A 20,204-nucleotide genomic window follows, 5' to 3' on the forward strand; every position below is an offset into this window, starting at 1 on the left:
GGACAGAGTTTGGCCCGACAGCACACAGCAGGTCATTAGGGCTATCACTTGGACAGATCTGTCTCGTTCTAAAGAGCCGAATCTAGGAAGTGAGGTTTGTCCAGACTCCACCCCCCTCCAACCCCAAGACCTCTGGGACAGGCACTGTCCTGGAGCTTCCACCCAGCCCCCTTGCTTGATGTTGGAGAAACTGAGGCCCAGGGAAGGCTCATGGCCTGCCCGAGCGTTCTCGCAGCAGTGGGCCAGACGCTGCTGTGCAAGAGGCTGGATGAAATGAATGAGTGGAGGGCACACTGATGGAGGGGCCGGCTGGGGGTAGGCTGGCGAGGCCGACCCTGCAGCCGTCCCGGCTCTCTCCATGTGGGGTGGGGCCCCGTCAACCCGGGAGGGCGGGGCCTCCCGGCAGGGCCCCGCCCCCACCCCGCCCTCCCTGCAGAGCCACAGCAGGGGAACCCAGTTTCCGAGGAACTTTTCGCGGGCGCCGGGCCGCCACCGGGGCCAGGACGGGACGCGAACGCGCGCAGCGGCGCCAGCGGGCCGGGGCCGGCGGACGCGGCGCCCCCTGAGAAAGTCCGTACGCGGCGGCGGGCCCGGCGGGCCGCCCGGAGGAGGCGACTGCGCCATGGACGAGCCGCCCTTCAGCGAAGCGGCCTTGGAGCAGGCGCTGGCCGAGCCGTGCGAGCTGGACGCGGCCCTGCTGACGGACATCGAAGGTACGTCAAGGGCCGGCTGGGCTCCGCGCGAGGGTGGCGCGCCGGCGGCGCCCGGCCTTTGTCTCCCGGGCCGGCTCGGGGCGCGGGGCGCGGGCACCGGCTCCGTGCTGTGTGCGCGGGGCCTTCCCCGCGCCTCTGGGCTGTGCGCTGTGGGCCCCGTGGTCCAGACCGCGCCGAGCCTCCCTGCGCCCGCCCTGGCGTCTCGGGCCGCGCCTCGCCGACTCCCTTGGAGGCTGCGGGCCGGGCACGTGCGCCTCCGGGCGTCCGGGGCCCCGCGCGGCGCGGCCGGCGAGTTCTCAACCCAGTGGCAGGCGCCGCGAGCCTGGAGACCGGGGCGTCGCCGAGGCCCCGCCCCTGCCCCGGCCCTGTCGTCAGCGCGGGGTTACTCACGGTCATTCCCTCCGGCCCAAGAGTTCAGCTCGGCGCAGAGCTCGGGCGCATGCGCGCGGCGCTTCCTCTTGTCCCTCCTCCCTCTCTCTTTCCCTCCCGCCCCCGTCCGATTCTCCTAGTCCTAGATGGGCATCGCTTGGGCAAACATTTATTGAGCAACTACTGCATACCAAGCCGCGTCCTCGGCACAGGGGCTTCACAGACCGACCTGGGCTCCTCCTTTTCTTGGGAGCACGAAAATCCTCAAGAAAACCCGCAAACGGATATTTAGTTGCGCGTTGGGGTGGAGCAGGGGTAGGCTGGGACCTCTATTGAGCAGACTTTTGAGCTGAGACTTGAGGGTCAGCCCCGGGACCAAGGGGGAAGGATGTGTTCCCAGCCAGCCCAGGGACTGGGGCGGAGCCGCGGCGCGGGTTTACTCACATCTTTGAAAGCATCTTGTTTGCTAGACGGAGGAGAGGTTTGGGGACGGTGCGGCAGGTACCAGTTGGGAAGCTGTCGCCCCATTGTGTAACAGGGCAAACCACAGCCCCCAGCAAACGGCCCTCCATGGGCCCTCTGCAGTTTCGGCAACACTGGCTAAGTGGCGCTTGGTCGATGGGGAACCTGAGGCCAAGAGCGCAGGACTCAGACCTCCCACCACCTGGACGGATGTGTCCCTGGAGCCTGCGGCCCCCTGGGCTTGGCAGAACAGACACATCTAAGTCACTCGCTCCTGCCCTGCTGCAGCCTTGCATATGAGCCCAGCTGGCCACTAGCCTGGGTTCTTATCAGCTCACCTGCCCCATGGGCCAGGCAAGGGGAGCCCCGGGGAGGAGAGACCTGACTGGGGGGCTTTTCCAAAGCAGCCTTCCCCATCACTGCATGCTGGAGTGATGAACCCCAAACCCCGGACCCTGGGGAGATCTGAGCCTGACTCCCCTTACAGTTCCACAAGCCCCAGACCCAGTAGTGCAGCCTGAAAGGCACCATGACCAGGTGGTGAGGACCTGGGCTTTGGGGTCAGGACTTGAATCTGGACACTACTCACATACTCTGCCATCCTGCCCAAGCTCTCTCAATCCTCGAGCCTCAGTTTCCTGCTTGGGATACTAATGCTTCCCTTCCTAAGGGAGTTGGGACAGTGGTTTCGGGGAGGGGGGTATATCAGGGCCACGGGTCTGGCATAGACCTTTCTCACTGACTCATTTACAGAAGCATTATGTCCCGAGGCCCAAAGACTGGGCCCCTGCAGCCGTTGGGGGGGGGGCATTATGCACCCGCTCTAATCTGGGAGAGAAGGGGGACAACTGGGGCCTCTTGCTGGGGTGGGTGTGAGGTTTGCCCACTACAGCAGATTTCTCGTTTTTTATCCAAACTTTCCATCCCCCCCCCCAATTACACAATGAATCTCTTCGCATTGTAGAAAAATTAGAAAGTGCAGGTGAGCAAAAAGAAGAAAAGAAAATCTTCCGTAAACCCGTCATGCAGAGATAAGCTGTGTTAATTATGTGGGGGATTGTTTTCCTATGTGTGTGTGTGTTCTTTTAATTTTTATTTTTTTGGAATGGCTGTGTACTGGTGATCTGCTTTTTAAAAACAATACCACTGAGGTATAACTTACCTGCTGTAAGATTTGCCCATTTTAAGTGTACAATAAGTTGTTACATTGACCAAGTTGTGTGACCATCACCCGTTAGTTCTAGAACATTTTCATGGCCACAATAAGATTCCTTTTGCCAATTTGCAACTGCTCCCCGTTCTACACCCAGCCCCAGGCAACTGCTAATCTATACTTTTAGAAATTAGAATAGGGTCCATTGGCTCAGAGGAGATTGTAACCCGCTTTGTTCCGTGTCAACAGCCAGACAACAATCAGGTTCCCTGGTTTATCCCCCCAGTCCCCCACTGATGGACATCCACGTTGTTTTGTTCTCATAAATACGGCAGTGGACCCCCAGGCCCGTCTTTGCCTGGATGGACCCTCCTTTAGTTCCATAGGCAGAGGCTCTGGGAGGGGAGTCTGATGCTCAGGGGCCAGACCTGCTTTTGAGGCTCATACCCTGCCCTTGGAACGAGGCAGATTCAAGATCTAGAGAGTGACGTGGGGGTGGGAGGAGCAGGGCCCGAAGGTCTCCAGGTCCCCTGAGAGGAAAGAGGGTCGAGAGGTGGGCCGAGCAGTCCTCGAGCTCCTGGAGGGTAGATGGGCTGGGCCCTGGAGGCGGTGTGGAGTTTTGGGGGGACGGGAGTAGGGAGTGCTATGCTTGGGTTGAATGTCGGAAGCCCCCCCCCCCCAGCAGCTGGGGTCGTGGACCACAACATGAGCAGGGAACACTAATTGAGCACTTACTGTATCCCAGGCTCCTAGCTGACCAGTGAGCCCTCCTGACAACCCTGAGTGGGGTAGACTTCAGATCTGCATCTTACAGAGGAGTGCCTTGAGGCGCACAGAGAGGTTAAGTGACTTGCCTGAGGTCACACAGCTAGAACGTGGCAGGGCCAGGATTCAAACTCAGGCTGTGGACTCCGGGGCCCATGCTGTTAACTGCTGAGCTCCTAAGAGTGGAGGGAGGGGCAGGAAGCAAGAGAACCAGGAACCCGGGGTCCCTGGGTGGCTCAGTCAGTAGAGCGTGGACTCTGGATTTCTGCTCAGGTCGTGATCTCAGGGTTATGAGATGGAGCCCTGGGGCTGGCTCAGCACTCGACAGGGGGTCTGCTTCTCTCCCTCTCCCTCCGCCCCTCCCCTCCCACTGGAGTGCGTGCTCTTTTTGTCTAAAATAAATAAATCTAAAAAAAAAAAAAAAAAAGAACAGGGAACCCAGGAGGCTGCAACACGTGGGGCTCTGCTGGCGGCCTGTGAGTAGGTCATAGAGGGGTCAGAGGCCAAGCGGCCACCTCCCCCTCCCAGCCCGGAGCTCGGTCTTTGAGTCATGAGACAGAGGACTGTCACCAGGGAGCCTGCCAAGGGCCTTGAGCCCCACCCAGCCCTGCTGCCGGCCTTTGCCAAGCCCTCTGTCATGTGAGCGGGTTTTGGGGTGGAGCTGCCAGCCTGAGCCCTTAGCTCCATGGGTGAAGGGAGCATCGTCTCCTGCCCGGGGTTGCTCTGTGCTTTGGGGTCCCTGGCGGCTGTGGGCGGCGGGGACAGGGGAGCAGGCCCGGGCCGTGTTTGGGATTATTGTTAAGCCTGTGGCAGGCTTCACCTCTTTGCTGATTCATTGATCAGATCTTGCACATGCTTTTAAGTGCAGAAGAGGCAAGTAGAGATGGGATTCTGGCTGGGGCCTCCCTGTCTCCCGGGCGGTGCTGGGCCCGATGGGGGAGTCGTCCTGCGGGCTCTGGTTTGTCTGAAGCCTTTGGTGGTACAGTTCTCCGGCCCTCTGCCTGGATGCCTCCGCCATCACTCTTTGTCATACCCCTGCAGTCCTCCAAGCCAGAGTAGCCTTACCGGACCTCACTCCTCCCGGCCCTGCAGTCCCTCCCAAGGTGCCCAGACAAACCACAGGAGGGTCTGCTCCTAGGGCCCACGCACGCCTGGCTATTTTCTGGGTCCAGGCCAGTCCCCACCCCACACCTCTCCCCATGGTATCTCACGCCCAGCTCTTTCCCCACGCCCACCAAGCTTGGGCCCCTCTTAGAAAACACAGCTCAAGGGGCGCCGGGGTGGCTCAGTCAGTTAAGCGTCTGCCTTCGGCTCAGGTCATGATCCCAGGGTCCTGGGATCGAACCCCGCATCGGGTTCCCTGCCCAGCAGAGAGCCTGCTTCTCCCTCTCCTCCCAGCCGGTGCTCTCTCTTGCTGTGTCTGTTGCTATCTCTGTCTCTTTCTCTCAAATAAATAAATAAATAAATAAAATCTTATTAAAAAAAAAAGATTCTCTCTCTCCCTTTCCCTCTGCCTCTGCCTGCACCCCAGCCCCCTGCATGCGTGCACACTGCCACTCTCTCTCTCTCTCAAAAGAAAAAAAAAAAAAAAGAGAGAAAACACAGCTCAGGGCTGCTTACCACTCAGCTCCCAGCTCCGGGCTGTAACTCCTTAGTTCCCAAACAGCCCTGGCTCCCCAGTGCCCCAGGATGATGTCCCACGTGTCAGCACTGCATTCCAGACCTGCAGGGTTTGCAGGACCTGTCTCTTTGCGGGATGGAGAGAAGCATGCTGGCAGTGGGGTGAGGTGTCTGGGAGTTACCTCCTGCCCGATGGTCACCTCGCTGGACACAAACATTCCGAGTGACCTGGTCCGCCCCAGGCAGGGGTCACCGCCGGGCAGAGGCCTGGGATCCGGACTTCGCCCCCCTGCCAACAGGTGCAGCTCAGGTGGGAATGGCAGCGCGGGCCAGAGGAAGTATTTCTGGCTTTGTCTTCTGCCAGCCACAGGCCCTGTGGATGTGCCCTTTGGTCCCCAGACTCGACTGGGACGCCGGATGTGTAAGACCTCTGTCCCGTGTGGCTCCACGGAGGGGTGGAGGGAGAGCCTTTGAAACGGCTTTGGGGCTCCTGGGAAGGAGGGTGTTTGAGGCTGGATCCAGGTGTCTGGTTCCCCTGCTGGGTTTCGGACTTGGTGGGAGGTGGGGCAGGGATGGGGGTCCATCCCACCTGCCAGAGTTGGTGGCCTGGAAAAGCCTCCTCCCGACCTGGAACCCTGCTCAGTCTCACCCCCTCCCCCCAAATGACCCTCCAGCTATCTCCCAGCAAGCCTGTCCCTCCCAGTCACATGCTAGGGCTCTGGGGTTCCCGTTGGAGCCCAGGGGTCTTCAGATTCAATCCCTACTGTGTGACTCTGAGCAAGTGGCCTAACCTCTCTGACCTTCAGGTTCTCATCAGTGGACTAGGAATAATAATAGAGCCGTCTTCTTGGAGGTGTGGGCATCAGATGAGCTGAGTTAGGTCAAGGGCTTAAGCAGCACATAGTAGGCCCTCAACCAATTTTCATCATTTAGAGCACTTACCTGGGACCTGGCACCTCATATGTTTAGCTTGACACATGTTAGGAGATGATCCACGGAGCCTGTGTTGGAAGTTTCTATGGGCTATGGTTTCAAGTTCCGAGCAGCCACCTTTTGATTCCGGGTCACTGCTTGGGAGACAAGGTGGGGCCGGTCAAGGTTAGTGGGGAGCCCGTCACCTCTCCACCTGCCTGACCCTTAGGAGAGCAAGCACCCTGTCCTTAGCTGCCATTAAAGATACAGAGAGTATGGGGTGTCTGGGTGGCTCAGTCGGTTAGGCATCTGCCTTCAGCTCGGGTCATGATCCCGGGGTCCTGGGATCAAGCCCTGCATCGGGCTCCCTGCTCAGCAGGGAGTCTGCTTCTCCCTCTGCCTGCCCCTCCCTCTGCTTGTGCACGCTCTCTCTCGCTCTGTCTCTCTGACAAATAAATGAATGAATAAATCTTTAAAAATAAGTAAATAGGGGCGCCTGGGTGGCTCAGCTATTAAGCGTCTGCCTTCGGCTTGGGTCATGATCCCGGAGTCCTGGGCTCGAGCCCGACATCGGGCTTCCTGCTCACTGGGAAGCCTGCTTCTCCCTCTCCCACTCCCCCTGCTTGTGTTCCCTCTCTCACTGTCTCTCTCTGTCAAATAAATAAATAAAATCTTAAAAAAAAAAAAAGGAAATAAAGAGAGTAGAGCTGGAAGGAAAGTTCGCAATGCCTTTGTCACCCCCGCACCCAGTGCACAGGTGAGGAACAGAGGCCTTGAAACCCCTGACTCACCACAGCCCCCCCGCTGCCCAGCCAGTGTGGCTTAGGCCTGGTGGTAGCTGAGGGGGTTGAAGGAGCTAGAGACCTGTGAGAAACAGCAGGAAGGCCAGGCCCAGCAGGGATTGCTTGGCAGGCAGAAGAATGTGCGGAGGAAGGGTCGGTGGTAGTGGCAGAGGAGGGCCAGAGCAGTGCAGGTGTTTCTGAGCCTCGGGTCACCATTGATAGTTCGCTGCACAAAACACCTCAGGGCCGGTGGTGGGTATTAAGGACGGCACGTATTGCATGGAGCACTGGGTGTTATACGCAAATAATGAATCATGGAACGTTGCATCAAAAACTGGGGATGTACTGTATGGTGACTAATATAACAAAATAAAAATTATTAAACAAACAAACAAACAAAAAAACACCTCAGGGCAGGCAGCCTTGGGAATACACATTCAAGCACCTTCGAGGTTCCAGTCACACAGGTCTCAGGGCTAAACAAAGCAACCAAAAGTAAATAAAAATTATAAAACCCAGTGCTGGTGATGCAGTGAGGAAATGGGACACATTGCCGGGGAGGTTGTAAAGGGGTTTCTCTTTTCCAGAGAGCGGCCCAGCAGCCCTAAAACAGCATGTTCCCTTTGAACCCCTACATCCACTTCGGGTTAAAAGGAGGCTGCAGGGAAACAACCCAAAAGGGGGAAATAGATATAATTTATATAAAGAAGTGTGCGGCACTGCTATTTAGACTGGGAACAGTTGCTCCCTGGTAGGGCACTACTCCCAGATTGCCACTGTCTCAGGCCTATGGATTGGTTTTCAGCTTCCAGAATGATCAGTATGTGCCCCGAGCCCACACCTAGGACAAGATGTCTGAAGTGGTACTGACCAGCATCCTATTTAATGGCTCTCTTACAGGTCATGTCCAGGGTCGTTTGGTTTGGGTCAATGGGAGCTAGTGGGTGGGGTGACACAGTTGAGGGAAGAATCTCAGGAGTTAACATCAGAACAAGTTTTGAAAGAGGAACAGGAGTTTGCTAGGTAGACAGGACAGTGGGAAGGACATTCCCGGCAGAGGGAACAGCCTGGGCGAGAGCCCATGGCTGGAGACCAGCAGTGGGGTGGGGGCCGGCTGGCTCTGGTCCCCTCTGGGCTCCGCCTTGTGCTGACCGATGCTGGGGTAACACGCTGGTTCAGGCCCCGGCTCTGCCTCGAGGGGCTCCCCGCCAAGCCTGGCCGCTAAGGTGTCCAGAAGGGGCAGTGCCCGAGCTGAGCCTTACTGAGCTTCGTGCTGCCTCCTGTCCCCCTTGTGCACTCTACACACACTGCCTGAGCTGAGACGAGTGCTGCCAGCAGGTCGGGCCAGAGCCGGGCTGGAGCTAGGGCCCCCTCCTGTCCCCGGCGGGCTGGAGCTGATGAGTAGGGGCTCTGGGGTTGGTGGACCCGGGTTTGAGTCCCAGATTCTCTACTTGGCAGTGGTGGGCCCTTGGACACACAGGGCCTTTCTCTGAGCCTTAGTTTCCTTGTCCGTCTAGAGGGCCCATGCCCAGGTACACCTGGGGCTCTCGCCATGGGCCCGTCCCATTCCAGGAAGAGCCGGCACACGCTTGCACCCCCGGGCAGCCCTGAGTGCACAAAGGGGAGTCTGTCCCTGTTGCCTACACGACTAGCTGAGGACATGCAAACCTGCTGACCCGAGTCCTCAGGAGGATCGAAGAGGTACTGGCAGGAGCAGCAGGGACAAATGGCAGGCAGGGTGTAGCCCCGGCTTCCTGGGATGGCGGGTGAGTGCCTCACCCCTGCCCTGTGCCCTTCATGAAGCGGGAAGAGGTGGAACGCTGCAGGGGTCCCATAAGCCCTGTCCCGTGCCCTCTCCTGTGCCGGCGCTGCTTTATACCGTCACTCTTCTTCACACTTGTGCAAGTGTGCAAATCACATTTGCATCGTACCGGACAGCTGCAAACCCCTTTCCTGCCCATTTCCTGGAGCATTGGTGTCCTTGGCTCAGAGGACAAACAAGCTTGTGTTTGGAATCCCAGCTCCTTGGCTGCCTCCCCGACCTCTATCCCCCCTTTGCTCCTTCTGCTGCAGCCACACTGGCCTCCTTGCTGTCTCATCATCCTCCCGCCAAGCTTGCTTCTACCTCAGGGCCTTTGCACTTGCTGCTCCTTCTGCCCCGGACATTCTTCCTCCTTCCTCGTTTCCTTCAGGCCTCTACTCAGATGTTGCCCCCTCAGAGAGGCTTCCGGATCATCTCATCTGTAGTGGCCCCTCAATCTCTCTTTATACTGCCTCAGTTTCTTCGTGGTGCCCATGACCACCTGCACCCACATTCCTCCATGTATGTGCAGATCGTTGGTCACTGGAACGTAAGCTCCACGAGGAAAGTTCTTTGTGCTACGTCCCTGTACCCCAGTGCCCGGCACAGGCCTGACACACAGGGGACACTTACGAAAAGGCAGTGAAGGGATGCCTGAGAGGCCCAGTCAGTTAAGTGTCTGACTCTGATTTCAGCTCAGGTCATGATCTCAGAGTCATGAGATGGAGCCTTGTGTCAGGCTCTATGCTCAGCGCAGAGTCTGCTTAGGACACTGTCTCCCTCTGCCTCTACCCCTCACGCTTTTCTTTAAAAAAAAGAGAAAAGAAAAGGCAGCAGACATTGTCAGAGAAGCAAGTCTGGGCGTCCTGGACCAGGCCATGTAAGGGAAGTGGTGAGCTCCCCATCCAGAGAGGCATGCAAGCAGAGCTCGTTTGGGGTTCAAGGCCTCATACAGGTTGGATGGGCTACAGGCCCCTGTGATGATCAGAGCTGTGTTCCTGCCGGTTCATGGCGTTGGGTCCTCCCAAGATTTCCATCATGGCCTCGCAGAATAAACAGGCCAGAGAATAAAAGGCTGGCCCACATCTGCCTTCCAAAGGAGATTTGAAGGTAGAGCCAGGGAGGGCGGGCGGGCTCAGGTTTCCTGTTGGGCCCTGATAGAATCGGGGCAGGACTGGAAAGGAGAGGAAAAAGGAATCCAGGCTTGGGGAGGAGGTGGGGAAGGTGAAAGTTTGGAGGAGTTGCGACGTGGGCCCGTTGAGGCCCAGAGTCCCTGTCTCCTCTTTCCTGTGTTCAAGGAAGGCATGCGGGAGCCTCACGGGCCATCTGAGCCTCTCTCTCTGCTGGAAGCCCTGCGCTCAGCTCGCCGGAGAATGGTCCGAGAGCTGGGAGCCATGGCCAGTCTATTGGGGCCCGCTGTCCTGGCTCCCAGGGCTGGGAGTGGGTACCTCTCTCGTCTCACTCCAGTCCCAGCCCGATTTACTCTCCATAAAACGGTCTCCATTAAATGTGTACGGAGTTCCGACTTGAACGTTGCAAGTAATGGACAATTCACTACCTGCCTTAACAGTTCTAGACCATTCCAGTTGCTGCAGAGGGACGAAGCTTTATTGCGATCTTGCTGAATGCTGGGTGCTTCATACACTTGCTTCGTTTTGAGAGAGAGAGAGAGAGAGAGAGGGAGCGCGCACAAGCAGGAGGGCGGGGAGGGGGAGAGGGAGAGAGGGAATCTTAAGCAGGCTCCTACATCCAGCACAGAGCCTGACGCTGGGCTCCATCTCACGACCCTGAGGTCATGAGCGGAGCCAAAATCAAGACCTGGATGTTTAACTGCCGGAGCCACCCGGGCGCCCCCATACGCTTGCTCTTTTATTATTTTTTTATTTTCATTTTTTTAGTTAACATGCGGTGTTATGTGAGTTTCGGGTGTACAATATAAAGTCCTCAATTCTATCCATTACTCAGTGCCCATCACGCTAAGTGTCCCCTTAATCCCCGTCACCTACTTCACCCATCCCCCCACCCGCCTCCCCTCTGGTCACCACCAGGTCGTTCTCTAGAGTTAAGAGTCTGTTTTTTGGTTTGTCTCTTTTTCCTTTGTTTGGCTTTTTAAATTCCACATACGAGTGAAATCATGCGGCATTTGGCTTTCTCGCACTGACTTATTTCACTTAGAATAAGACACTCTAGCTCCATCCATGTCCTGGCAAATGGCAAGACTTCATTCTTTTTGATGGCTGAGTAGTATTCCATCGTGTATACATACCACATCTTCATCTGTTCGTTGTTGATGGACAGCCTAGGCTGCTTGCATAACTTAGTGGTCATAAATAATGTTGCAGTAAACACACTTGCCCTTCTAGAATCCCACCGCTGTTACCTCTGGAGACGAGGGGTGGAGGCTCAGAGAAGGGGAGTGATCTGCCTGCAATTACCTGGCAAGCGAGGCTCGGAGGGAAGGTCGGCCCCTGGGCTGTGTGGGAGAGGAGGTGGGCTGTGGGGCTTGGTCTCGAATTTCCAAGCCCAGTCTTAGCTCTGACACCCAGCTCCTGCAGGAATAGGCTGACAGATTCAGCTCCAGGAGAGAGGGAGATGGGAGGTTAGGGTAAGGCTGGCCCCTCCGATGCCACCAGGAGCCTCGTGGCACCCAGGCCCTCTTTTCTCTACATCTTAGCTTAGACTGTGTCTTCTGCCCCTTGGCCAGCCCCCCCCCCCCCAGAAGCCTTTCCTGACTCCTGCTACCCTCAGGGGGACATTGAGTGACCATTCTCCCTCCTACTGCCTCAGGATGGGATGGGGGCAGAGCCCAGAGTTGTGAGGAGTGCAAAACAAAGGTGAGAAGATGTGCTGAAGGGAAGAGAGGATGAGACGGGGAAGCGGGGAAGCGGGTGGCCCGGGCTTGACACCCTGAGGGCTGCCTCTAGCCCTGGTCTGAAAAGTCTCAGGCCAGTACCTACTTGTTGGTCCTGCCACATTCTGGGCTCCACAACTGGGGAACATGGGAAGGAAGAACAGAGCCGCGAGGGTCTGCTTTTGAAACTCGGTTCTGGAATCCAGGCCTCGGTGTCTAACCTGTCTTCAGTTACTCGGGTGAGGTCAGAGCCTTTCCAACAGCAATGCTTTGTTTTGTTTTGTGGGGGGGGATGAGGGAAAGTGTGAGCACCCACAAGCTGAGGAGAGAGGAAGGTGGAGGTGCTAGAGGATAAGTTCTTTATCCTTGGCACCTCCTACAAGCCATGGAAAGTTCTAGAAAGACTGGGAGCTGGATGTGTGTGAGGGAGATGAGGCTGAGTTTCCTTGTTAGGCTGGTGGAGAGGGAGAGAGATTGGGGCTGGAGTCCCTCCTGGCCCACTTCGCTCAGTTGCCATGCGTGCCTGCCCAGGATTCAGCCCCCCACCGAGGCCACAGGAGACTGGGAGCCAGAGGAGGGCCAGGCGGGTGCTGCAGTTGAAGGCTGGGGCAGGACTGGCTGGAGGTCTGTTTGGCCACAAAAGCTCAAGCTGACAACCTGGGCAGCTGGCCATGCTTTGTTCATCTGTATGTGTGTCGAACTTTGACCTTACTCAGAAGGGGAGGCAGTCCTAGGTACCTCCTCGAAAGACCCCCAGAGCCTGTCACCCTAGGGCTGACACCCCTGCCTTCCTCACCTTGTGTCCCAGGGATTGGGTTGCCTCTTGGCCTCCCAGGACCCTACAGGGAACAAGTGAGTCAGACCTGACCTGGTGACTGCTGGGGGCAGGTTGTGAGGCCTTGGGAGCCAGGGTAGACTTTGCTGACCCCCTTCCCCCCATCCCAGACGCAGGTCTCTCTGCAAAAGGACAACTGCGAAGACAGAGAATCATGTTCAAGTATTACATGAATGTGAACTTTGGGATAAGGGTCTCCCTTCTTCACTCTGGGCCTCAGTTTCCTGGCAGTGACCTGTTATTAGGCGTCCATGTGGTGGGGGGTGGCCCCATGCTGGGCTGCCCCAGGAAGGGGAGGTCCCGGCACCCGCCACCAGGCAGCCCTTGGCCTTAATTCAGCGCTTCGTGGTACTGAGCGCCTCACCCGTTTTCTCCTTTGTTTTCCCTTTCGAGGCCAGGGAGATGTGATTATCCCATTGTCCAGAGAAGTAAACTGAGGCCTAGCGGTGGGACCCGGTGAGGGTGGCCAGCGATTTGGAAAGAGTGTTGGGTCATCCCAGCCGGGGTCCTCCCGGCCCTGCGCCCACTCCGCCGCACTTCTCCGAGGTGCTAACGGAGGTGGTTGGAGCTGGGGGCGTAGGGGGGCCGGTGACCGCCAGTAACCCCGGCGGATGTCGGCGCCGAGTGGGTTAAGGGCCGGCGCCCGCGAGTAACCCCGGCCCCATTCAGCGCCGCGGGGTGAAACCCGAGCCCGAGCCGCCGTCGGGGGTGGGGCGGGGGCAGGGGCGGGGCCCTAGTGAGGCAGCGGCGCGGCCGCTGATTGGCCGCGCGCGCTCACCCCATGCCCGGCCCGCGGCCCCGGGGGGCGGGGCGGGGCGGGGCCGACGGGGGCGGGGCCGACGGGGGCGGGGCGCTGCGCGGGCTTTATAGCGCGGCCGAGCCGTGACAGGTGAAGTCGGCGCCGCGCGGAGACCGGCAGGCCAGCGGCCGGGACGCCCCGAAGGGGCGGCGGGCCAGGGCCGCGGAGCCATGGATTGCACGTTCGAAGGTATTTTTTGGAGGAGCCCCTCACCCCTTTATCACAGAGCCTCCGGTTTCCTCAGAGGGGGGCGTGTGTGTGCAGTGGCCGTGGAACTCCCGACTCCCAGCGGGAAGAGCGGGTTCCCGAGGGGGCGGCGTGGCAGCTGCCGGCGCCCACTGGAGTTGGTGGGCCACCCCCACCCGCAGTACTTACCCCCATCCCGGCGTGTGGAGTGAGGGGGGCTTTCCCGGGTCCTCTGCCCCACTCCGGGGCTCCAGGGAAAGAAGCAGGGAGGAGGCCAGTTGTCCCCCCTCCCCGGAGCCAAATCCGGGACCCCAGTCCTGGATTCAGTCGGCTTGTCTTTCAGGGCCTCAGTTTTCCCATCTGTCAGAGGGGCTCTGAGGGCGGGGGTGAAGGATGGGGGCCCTGCCAGTGAAAGTACAGGAGAGCCCACGAGGTGTTTCCCATGGAGGGCCCAGGGGGACCCGAGCCCGGCTCCCCCATCTCGGGCTGTTGGAGTCCAGAGAAGGTCCTCTCCTGCAGGAACTGCCCTGCCTGGGCACCTGGCAGGAGGCAGGCAGCAGTGAGGCCCGCTGTGTGGCCAGCTTCCTGGCCCGCCAAGACTTGCAGCAACCCTGCCACGAAGGGCTTCCTCCTTTTTTGTTGTGCAGATGAGGAAACTGAGGCCTAGTGAGAGGAGGCTGTTGGTCCAGGCCTCACGTCAAGTGGGCAGGTGGGCAGGGCCGGGAGCTCAGGCTGGGGATCTTGCAGAGCACTTTAACCCAGTCGGTGGCTGTCCCTAGTGGGTCAGAGGGCCCCAGGCGAACAGCCAGGCCGTAGTCACCCGCCAGCTGGGGGAGAGGCTAGGGCAGTGGCAAGGGAGTGTGTCCCAGTCTGTACGGGGAGGAACGAGGCAGGACAGCCAACATTTGCTTTCATAGAGGGGAAACTGAAGCCCTGAATGGCCTGGTCCCGAGGCTGCTTGGCTGCAGGCATGGGACACACTGGTTGGCACACACGTGGCCGGCAGCTGGGTCAGCCCCAAGCCTCGGTCTGTTCCACGGAGGAATGGGTTGGGGTTGGCAGCTCTGAAGTCAGCCGTCTGGGGCCCCAACTCCAGTTCTGCCTCAGCAGAGGTGTGGGGCACTGACCTTGTCCAGCTGTTGTACGGGCTGTTGGCTCCATGAGAAGCACCAGGCATCGCTCCAGGTGTCACAGGTGCCCAGGAAACGGCTGTGTGTCTGGGAGCACGGGCTCCTGTGGGTGGCTTTCTATTTCCGCACCATTGCCCCACACATACAGCTGTGTGGACCGGAGGCACGAAGCGCGGGATGCGCTGTACAGGGGCCAGCCGCTGCCCTGCTGTCACTCACATGGCCTCTCCTCCTTTCTCCAGACATGCTGCAGCTCATCACCAACCAAGACAGCGACTTCCCGGGCCTGTTCGACCCGCCCTATGCCGGGGGCGGGGCAGGGGGCACAGACCCTGCCAGTCCCGATGCCAGCTCCCCGGGCAGCTTGTCCCCATCTCCTGCCACAATGAGCTCCCCACTCGAAGGCTTCCTGGGGGGACCCAAGGCGACACCTCCACCCTTGTCCCCTCCCCAGCCTGCACCCACCTCCCTGAAGATGTACCCGTCTGGGCCTGCCTTCTCCCCTGGGCCTGGTATCAAGGAGGAGCCGCTGCCGCTGACCATCCTGCAGCCCCCAACCCCGCAGCCCGTGCCGGGGTCCCTCCTGCCCCAGAGCTTCCCCGCCCCAGCCCCGCCACAGTTCAACTCTAGCCCTGTGTTGGGCTATCCCAGCCCCACGGGAGGCTTCTCCACAGGTAAGGGAGGTGTGGGGGGAGGGGACCGCACGAGCACAGAGAGGAGGGTCTGCCGTGGCCCCGGTAGAGGCATTGGCGGGCTTTAGCCATCGGGCCAGTGCTCTACTGCCTCAGACGCCCCGGAACTGGCAGTACTGGTGTTCTGCTTACTGTGGGGGGAAGCCTTGCCTCCCACTCTGCTGGGCTGTCCACATCAACGCTGCCCTTCCAGAAACCAATGCGGGGCTGGAGAGCTAGCACATTTGAGGGGGGGTTGTCGCCACAGGAAACTGAAGCCATGAGGGGTGATGACTCATCCCAGGTCATAGGGTGATAGGGCCCTGAGGGGTGGGTTGCAAGTGGCTTAGGGCAGCCTGTGCCCGCAGCCCCAGCCTTTATCTCTGCAGGGACCCCTCCAGGGAGCACCCCGCAGCCGCTGCCTGGCCTGCCACTGGCTTCCCTGCCNNGGGTCCCGCCCGTCTCCTTGCACACCCAGGTCCAGAATGCGGCCCCCCAGCAGCTGCTGACAGCCACGGCCAACCCCACAGCAGCCCCTGGAACAACCGCAGTGACCTCGCAGATCCAGCAGGTCCCGGTGAGGAGGTCTGGCCAGGCGTCGAGGAGGGGGCGGCCCCTGGTCCATGCTCACAGCTCTTGGCTGAGGCCTGTCCCCCTGCCAGGTCCTGCTGCAGCCCCACTTCATCAAGGCAGACTCCCTGCTCCTGACGACCATGAAGACAGACATGGCAGGCACGGTGAAGGCGGCGGGCATCGGCTCCCTGGCCCCTGGCACGGCCGTGCAGACGGCGCCCTTGCAGGTGGGTGGCATGGGCAGGGCGGAAGGTCACGGTTCTGCGCACGTGCGTGCCCGGCCGGTAACCTGCGCCTGGCCCTTCAGACGCTGGTGAGTGGAGGAACCATCCTGGCCACGGTGCCGCTGGTAGTGGACGCCGAGAAGCTACCCATCAACCGGCTGGCAGCCGGCGGCAAGGCCCCGGGCTCGGCCCAGAGCCGTGGGGAGAAGCGCACCGCCCACAACGCCATCGAGAAACGCTACCGTTCCTCCATCAACGACAAAATCATCGAGCTCAAGGACCTGGTAGTGGGCACTGAGGCGAAGGTGCGGGCAACGGCATTCAGAGGCACACTCTGGGGTGACCCTGGGGGGGGGAGCAGGGGACTGGAAGACCCAGAAGGCTTCAAACTGAGCCTGGACTGTGGGTTTCAGCCTGTTTGGGCCTGGCCAGTGCCACTGATTCAGCTGAACTTCATGGCAGGTCCCCTGCGTGCCAGGGGCTAATCTGGGCCCTGGGGACACTGCAGGGAACAGACAGACCAAAGTCCTGCTGTCTAGAGACTTGACGTTCTAGTGGGGGACAGGGGGGTGACAATACACAGGATAAAGCAGTAAGCATTAGAGTCGCCAGGTGGGGATATGTGCCGTGGAGGAAAACAACACAGGGAGAGGGACGATGAGGCTACCCGTGTGAAGCACTTTGCAAGGGTGACGATCACAGGAGCCAAGAGCGGAAGGAAGGGAGGGAGTTAGCCAGACCCTGTTGCATGCCTTTGCTGGATGAATCCTCGCGCCTGTCCTGGGAGATAGGTTCTACGAGGGGAAGAACGTTCCCGTAGAGGCAACAGCAAGAGCAACAGTCCTGAGGCAGCGGCATTGTGAAGTAGCCCCCCCCCCCCACCGCGCTTAGGTGCCCAGTGCCAGGCTTGAACGGCCCCCTGTGCCGTCTCCCTCCCACCCCCTGCAGCTGAACAAGTCCGCTGTCTTGCGCAAGGCCATCGATTACATCCGCTTCCTACAGCAGAGCAACCAGAAGCTCAAGCAGGAGAACTTGAGCCTCCGCTCTGCGGCCCAGAAAAGCAGTGAGTCCTGGCCTCACCCCGCCCCAACTCCTGCACCCGCCCCTTAGGCCCCAATTCTACAAGGGCCTCGAGAGCTAGACCAATTCCCATTTCCCCCTCTCCACGGGGCCCTAAGCTGATTTGGGTGGGGTATCAAGCCTTCACCCCCCCGGCCCTGCTCCTTTCTGACCTACAGAATCTCTGAAGGACCTGGTCTCAGCCTGTGGCAGTGGAGGAAACACAGACGTGCCCATGGAGGGCATGAAGCCCGAGGTGGTGGACACGCTGAGCCCGCCACCCTCGGACGCCGGCTCGCCCTCTCAGAGCAGCCCCTTGTCCCTTGGAGGCAGGAGTAGTGGCAGTGGTGGCAGTGGCAGTGACTCGGAGCCCGACAGCCCAGTCTTTGAGGACAGCCAGGTTGGGCCCTGCCATGTTCCCCCCTGTCTGTGTCCCCTCAATATCTGAGCCCCAGGACTAGGTCAGGAAGAGGCCCCTGACATAGCCTCCATAACCCCCATTTGATAGATAGAAAAACTAAGGCCTGTAGCCACCTGGGGTCCCACAGTAAGGCCGGGTGGGGGGCTGATCCCTCCTTCCCTGTTGCATCCCCTCTGGGCCACTCCCGCGCTGCCCTCGCTGACCTGCCCACCCCTACCAGGTGAAGCCCGAGCAGCTGCTGTCCCCCCGCAGCCGGGGCATGCTGGACCGCTCCCGCCTGGCCCTGTGCGCACTCGTCTTCCTCTGTCTCTCCTGCAACCCCTTGGCCTCCCTGCTGGGCAGCCGGGGTCTCCCCAGCCCCTCGGATGCCAGCAGCACCTACCACGGTCCTGGCCGCAACATGCTGGGTGCCGAAGGCAGAGGTAGGATGGGCCCCAGCGTGGGTATCCTTGGGAGAGAGGGGGGATGAACTCGGGGGGTGTGGCCGGGGCTCTGGATTTCCAGGGAGCTGTGTCACCAGCCCTTCTGTCTGTCCCTAGATGGCCCCGGCTGGGCCCCGTGGCTGCTGCCCCCACTGGTCTGGCTGACCAACGGGCTGCTGGTGCTGGTCTCCTTGGCGCTTCTCTTTGTCTACGGAGAGCCGGTCACGCGGCCCCACTCGGGCCCCGCTGTGCACTTCTGGAGGCATCGCGAGCAGGCTGACCTGGACCTGGCCCGGGTAAGGGGCCGGCTCCCGGGGGTGGGCTCGGGGGATGTGGCAGGGCCAGGACCTGGGCACCACCTGGGAAGGCGCTGGGTGTCACTTCTCTTCCCCGCCCTGCCCTCCTTGTTCCTGTCGACCCCGCGGACTCCCACTGACGGGGGGGCGCCAGGGTCATGGTGGGGAGCCCGAGGTGGAAGAGTCTTCAGAGCAGGAGGGGTATCATGTGCTCAGATACTCTGATCACCCTTTTCTCACCTGGAAAACGCTCGTCCCCAGGGGGACTTCGCCCAGGCTGCCCAGCAGCTGTGGCTGGCCCTGCGGGCCCTGGGCCGCCCGCTGCCCACCTCCCACCTGGACCTGGCCTGCAGCCTGCTCTGGAGCCTCATCCGCCACCTGCTGCAGCGACTGTGGGTGGGCCGCTGGCTGGCGGGCCGGGCCGGGGGCCTGCAGAGGGACTGGGCCCTGCAGGCGGACGCCCGCACCAGCGCCCGGGACGCGGCGCTCGTCTACCACAAGCTGCACCAGCTGCACACCATGGGTATGAGGGGCGAGCAACTGGGCCTGGGGGCTCCCGCCGCCCCGCTGCCGCACCCCTGCCTCACCTCCTGCCCGTTTCCCAGGGAAGTACGCGGGCGGGCACCTCACTGCCGCCAATCTGGCCCTGAGCGCCCTGAACCTGGCGGAATGTGCGGGGGACGCCGTGTCCGTGGCCACCCTGGCCGAGATCTATGTGGCCGCCGCGCTGAGGGTCAAGACCAGTCTCCCGCGGGCTTTGCATTTTCTGACAGTGAGTGGGTGGTGGGCGGTGGGGACAGGGCTGGGGGCTTGTCTCTGCAGCTCTTAGCGGTGGCTCCCGGGGCAAGGGGCTCACGGTTATGGGGGAGGGGGATGGGATCTAGGCCCAGCTGGGGTCACAGTCCTAGGGCTGGGTGTGAGTCCCTGTCTGGGTCCAGTGTGACAGCCCCGCTCCCCTCCCCCACAGCGCTTCTTCCTGAGTAGCGCCCGCCAGGCCTGCCTGGCACAAAGCGGCTCGGTGCCTCTTGCCATGCAGTGGCTGTGCCACCCCGTGGGCCACCGTTTCTTCGTGGATGGGGACTGGGCCGTGTGCAGTGCCCCGAGAGAGAGCCTGTATAGCTTGGCCGGCAACCCAGGTGCTCTCTCGCCGCCGTGCCCATCCCGTCGCCCTGCCTCCTTCATGGCCCATTCCCATTCCTCATTCCTGTCCCATCCCTTGTCCCTGCACCTCTGGATGTCCCTGCCCACCCCGGTCTAATGCCCACCCCCCCACCCCCCGTCTGTTGTTGCTGTGGGGGCTGCAGGAGCAGGAAGGCTGGGTCTGTCTCCGTTGGGGCTCTTCAGAAGCAAAGAGAGAGACAGGAGTTTGGGGGCAGGTGGTTGATTCGGGAGGTGATCCCAGGCAAGAGCAGTGCTGAGTAAGGAGATCAGATGGCAGGAACAGAGCTGGTCAAGGCGTGTTATGAAGTAGATTACACTGCCCGGGGTAGCGGGCCGCGGTATTTATCTGTCCCACCCGCGTGCCCAGGAAAGAGCTGCTGGTGTGGAGAGGTGAATGTGGAGACGAGGGGGGCCCTCCTGCCGCCCCGCTCACCCACTCCTCCCCACAGTGGACCCCTTGGCCCAGGTGACTCAGCTGTTCCGCGAACATCTCCTGGAGCGAGCACTGAGTTGTGTGGCTCAGCCCAGTCCCAGCCCTGGAGCGGCTGATGGGGACAGGTGAGTGGCCCTGCACCCCCGCCCCCCAAGGCAGGCTCCCTCCATGGTAGAGCCGGGGACTGGCTGTGTCCGGGGCCGTGGGGGGGTGGCCAGCACCGGGCTACTTCCACCTGCTGTGCAGCCTTCGGCGCGTCTGTTCCTCCCTGGGTCGGTCTCCCTGGCAGCTTGCCAGGAAGAGACAGAGCGGGGAGGTCAGGCTGCTCTGGTGGGAGGGGAGGGGGCCAGGGCCTTCGCAGGACCGCTGCCACCGGGCCTGAGAGCCAGGCGTCTCTTCCGCCACAGGGAGTTCTCAGACGCCCTGGGGTACCTGCAGCTGCTCCACAGCTGTTCCGACTTGGCCGGGGCGCCTGCCTGCGGCTTCTCCATCAGCTCCAGCATGGCCGCCACCACCGGTGAGCCCCCAGCCCCCGCCCCGGGAGCCCCGGCGCCCCCCAGCTCCGC

At 60.7% G+C, this 20,204-nt stretch overlaps 1 protein-coding gene across 5 annotated transcripts in view; it reads left to right on the forward strand.

The window, feature by feature from the left end:
* The first annotated feature begins 607 nt into the window (after positions 1-607).
* Positions 608-20,204, forward strand: part of SREBF1 (sterol regulatory element binding transcription factor 1) — a 25,227-nt gene continuing 5,630 nt past the window's right edge. The window contains exons 1-15 of one of the 5 annotated variants that reach the window (XM_040630160.1): positions 608-713; positions 13,153-13,251; positions 14,621-15,052; positions 15,439-15,626; positions 15,712-15,849; positions 15,930-16,151; positions 16,795-16,909; positions 17,085-17,305; positions 17,547-17,748; positions 17,866-18,044; positions 18,306-18,567; positions 18,650-18,816; positions 19,012-19,180; positions 19,655-19,763; positions 20,046-20,155. In XM_040630160.1, the coding sequence (XP_040486094.1) occupies positions 623-713; positions 13,153-13,251; positions 14,621-15,052; positions 15,439-15,626; positions 15,712-15,849; positions 15,930-16,151; positions 16,795-16,909; positions 17,085-17,305; positions 17,547-17,748; positions 17,866-18,044; positions 18,306-18,567; positions 18,650-18,816; positions 19,012-19,180; positions 19,655-19,763; positions 20,046-20,155 (2,704 nt within the window). In that variant the 5' untranslated portion in view covers positions 608-622. Of the gene's footprint in view, positions 714-13,152; positions 13,252-14,620; positions 15,053-15,417; positions 15,627-15,711; positions 15,850-15,929; positions 16,152-16,794; positions 16,910-17,084; positions 17,306-17,546; positions 17,749-17,865; positions 18,045-18,305; positions 18,568-18,649; positions 18,817-19,011; positions 19,181-19,654; positions 19,764-20,045; positions 20,156-20,204 lie in introns of those variants that run through there. The other 4 variants (XM_040630156.1, XM_040630158.1, XM_040630159.1 and 1 more) reach the window with 4 other exon arrangements.

This window comes from Ursus maritimus, unplaced genomic scaffold (assembly GCF_017311325.1).
Source record: "Ursus maritimus isolate PB19 unplaced genomic scaffold, ASM1731132v1 scaffold_14, whole genome shotgun sequence".
Taxonomy (NCBI): Eukaryota; Metazoa; Chordata; class Mammalia; order Carnivora; family Ursidae; genus Ursus; species Ursus maritimus.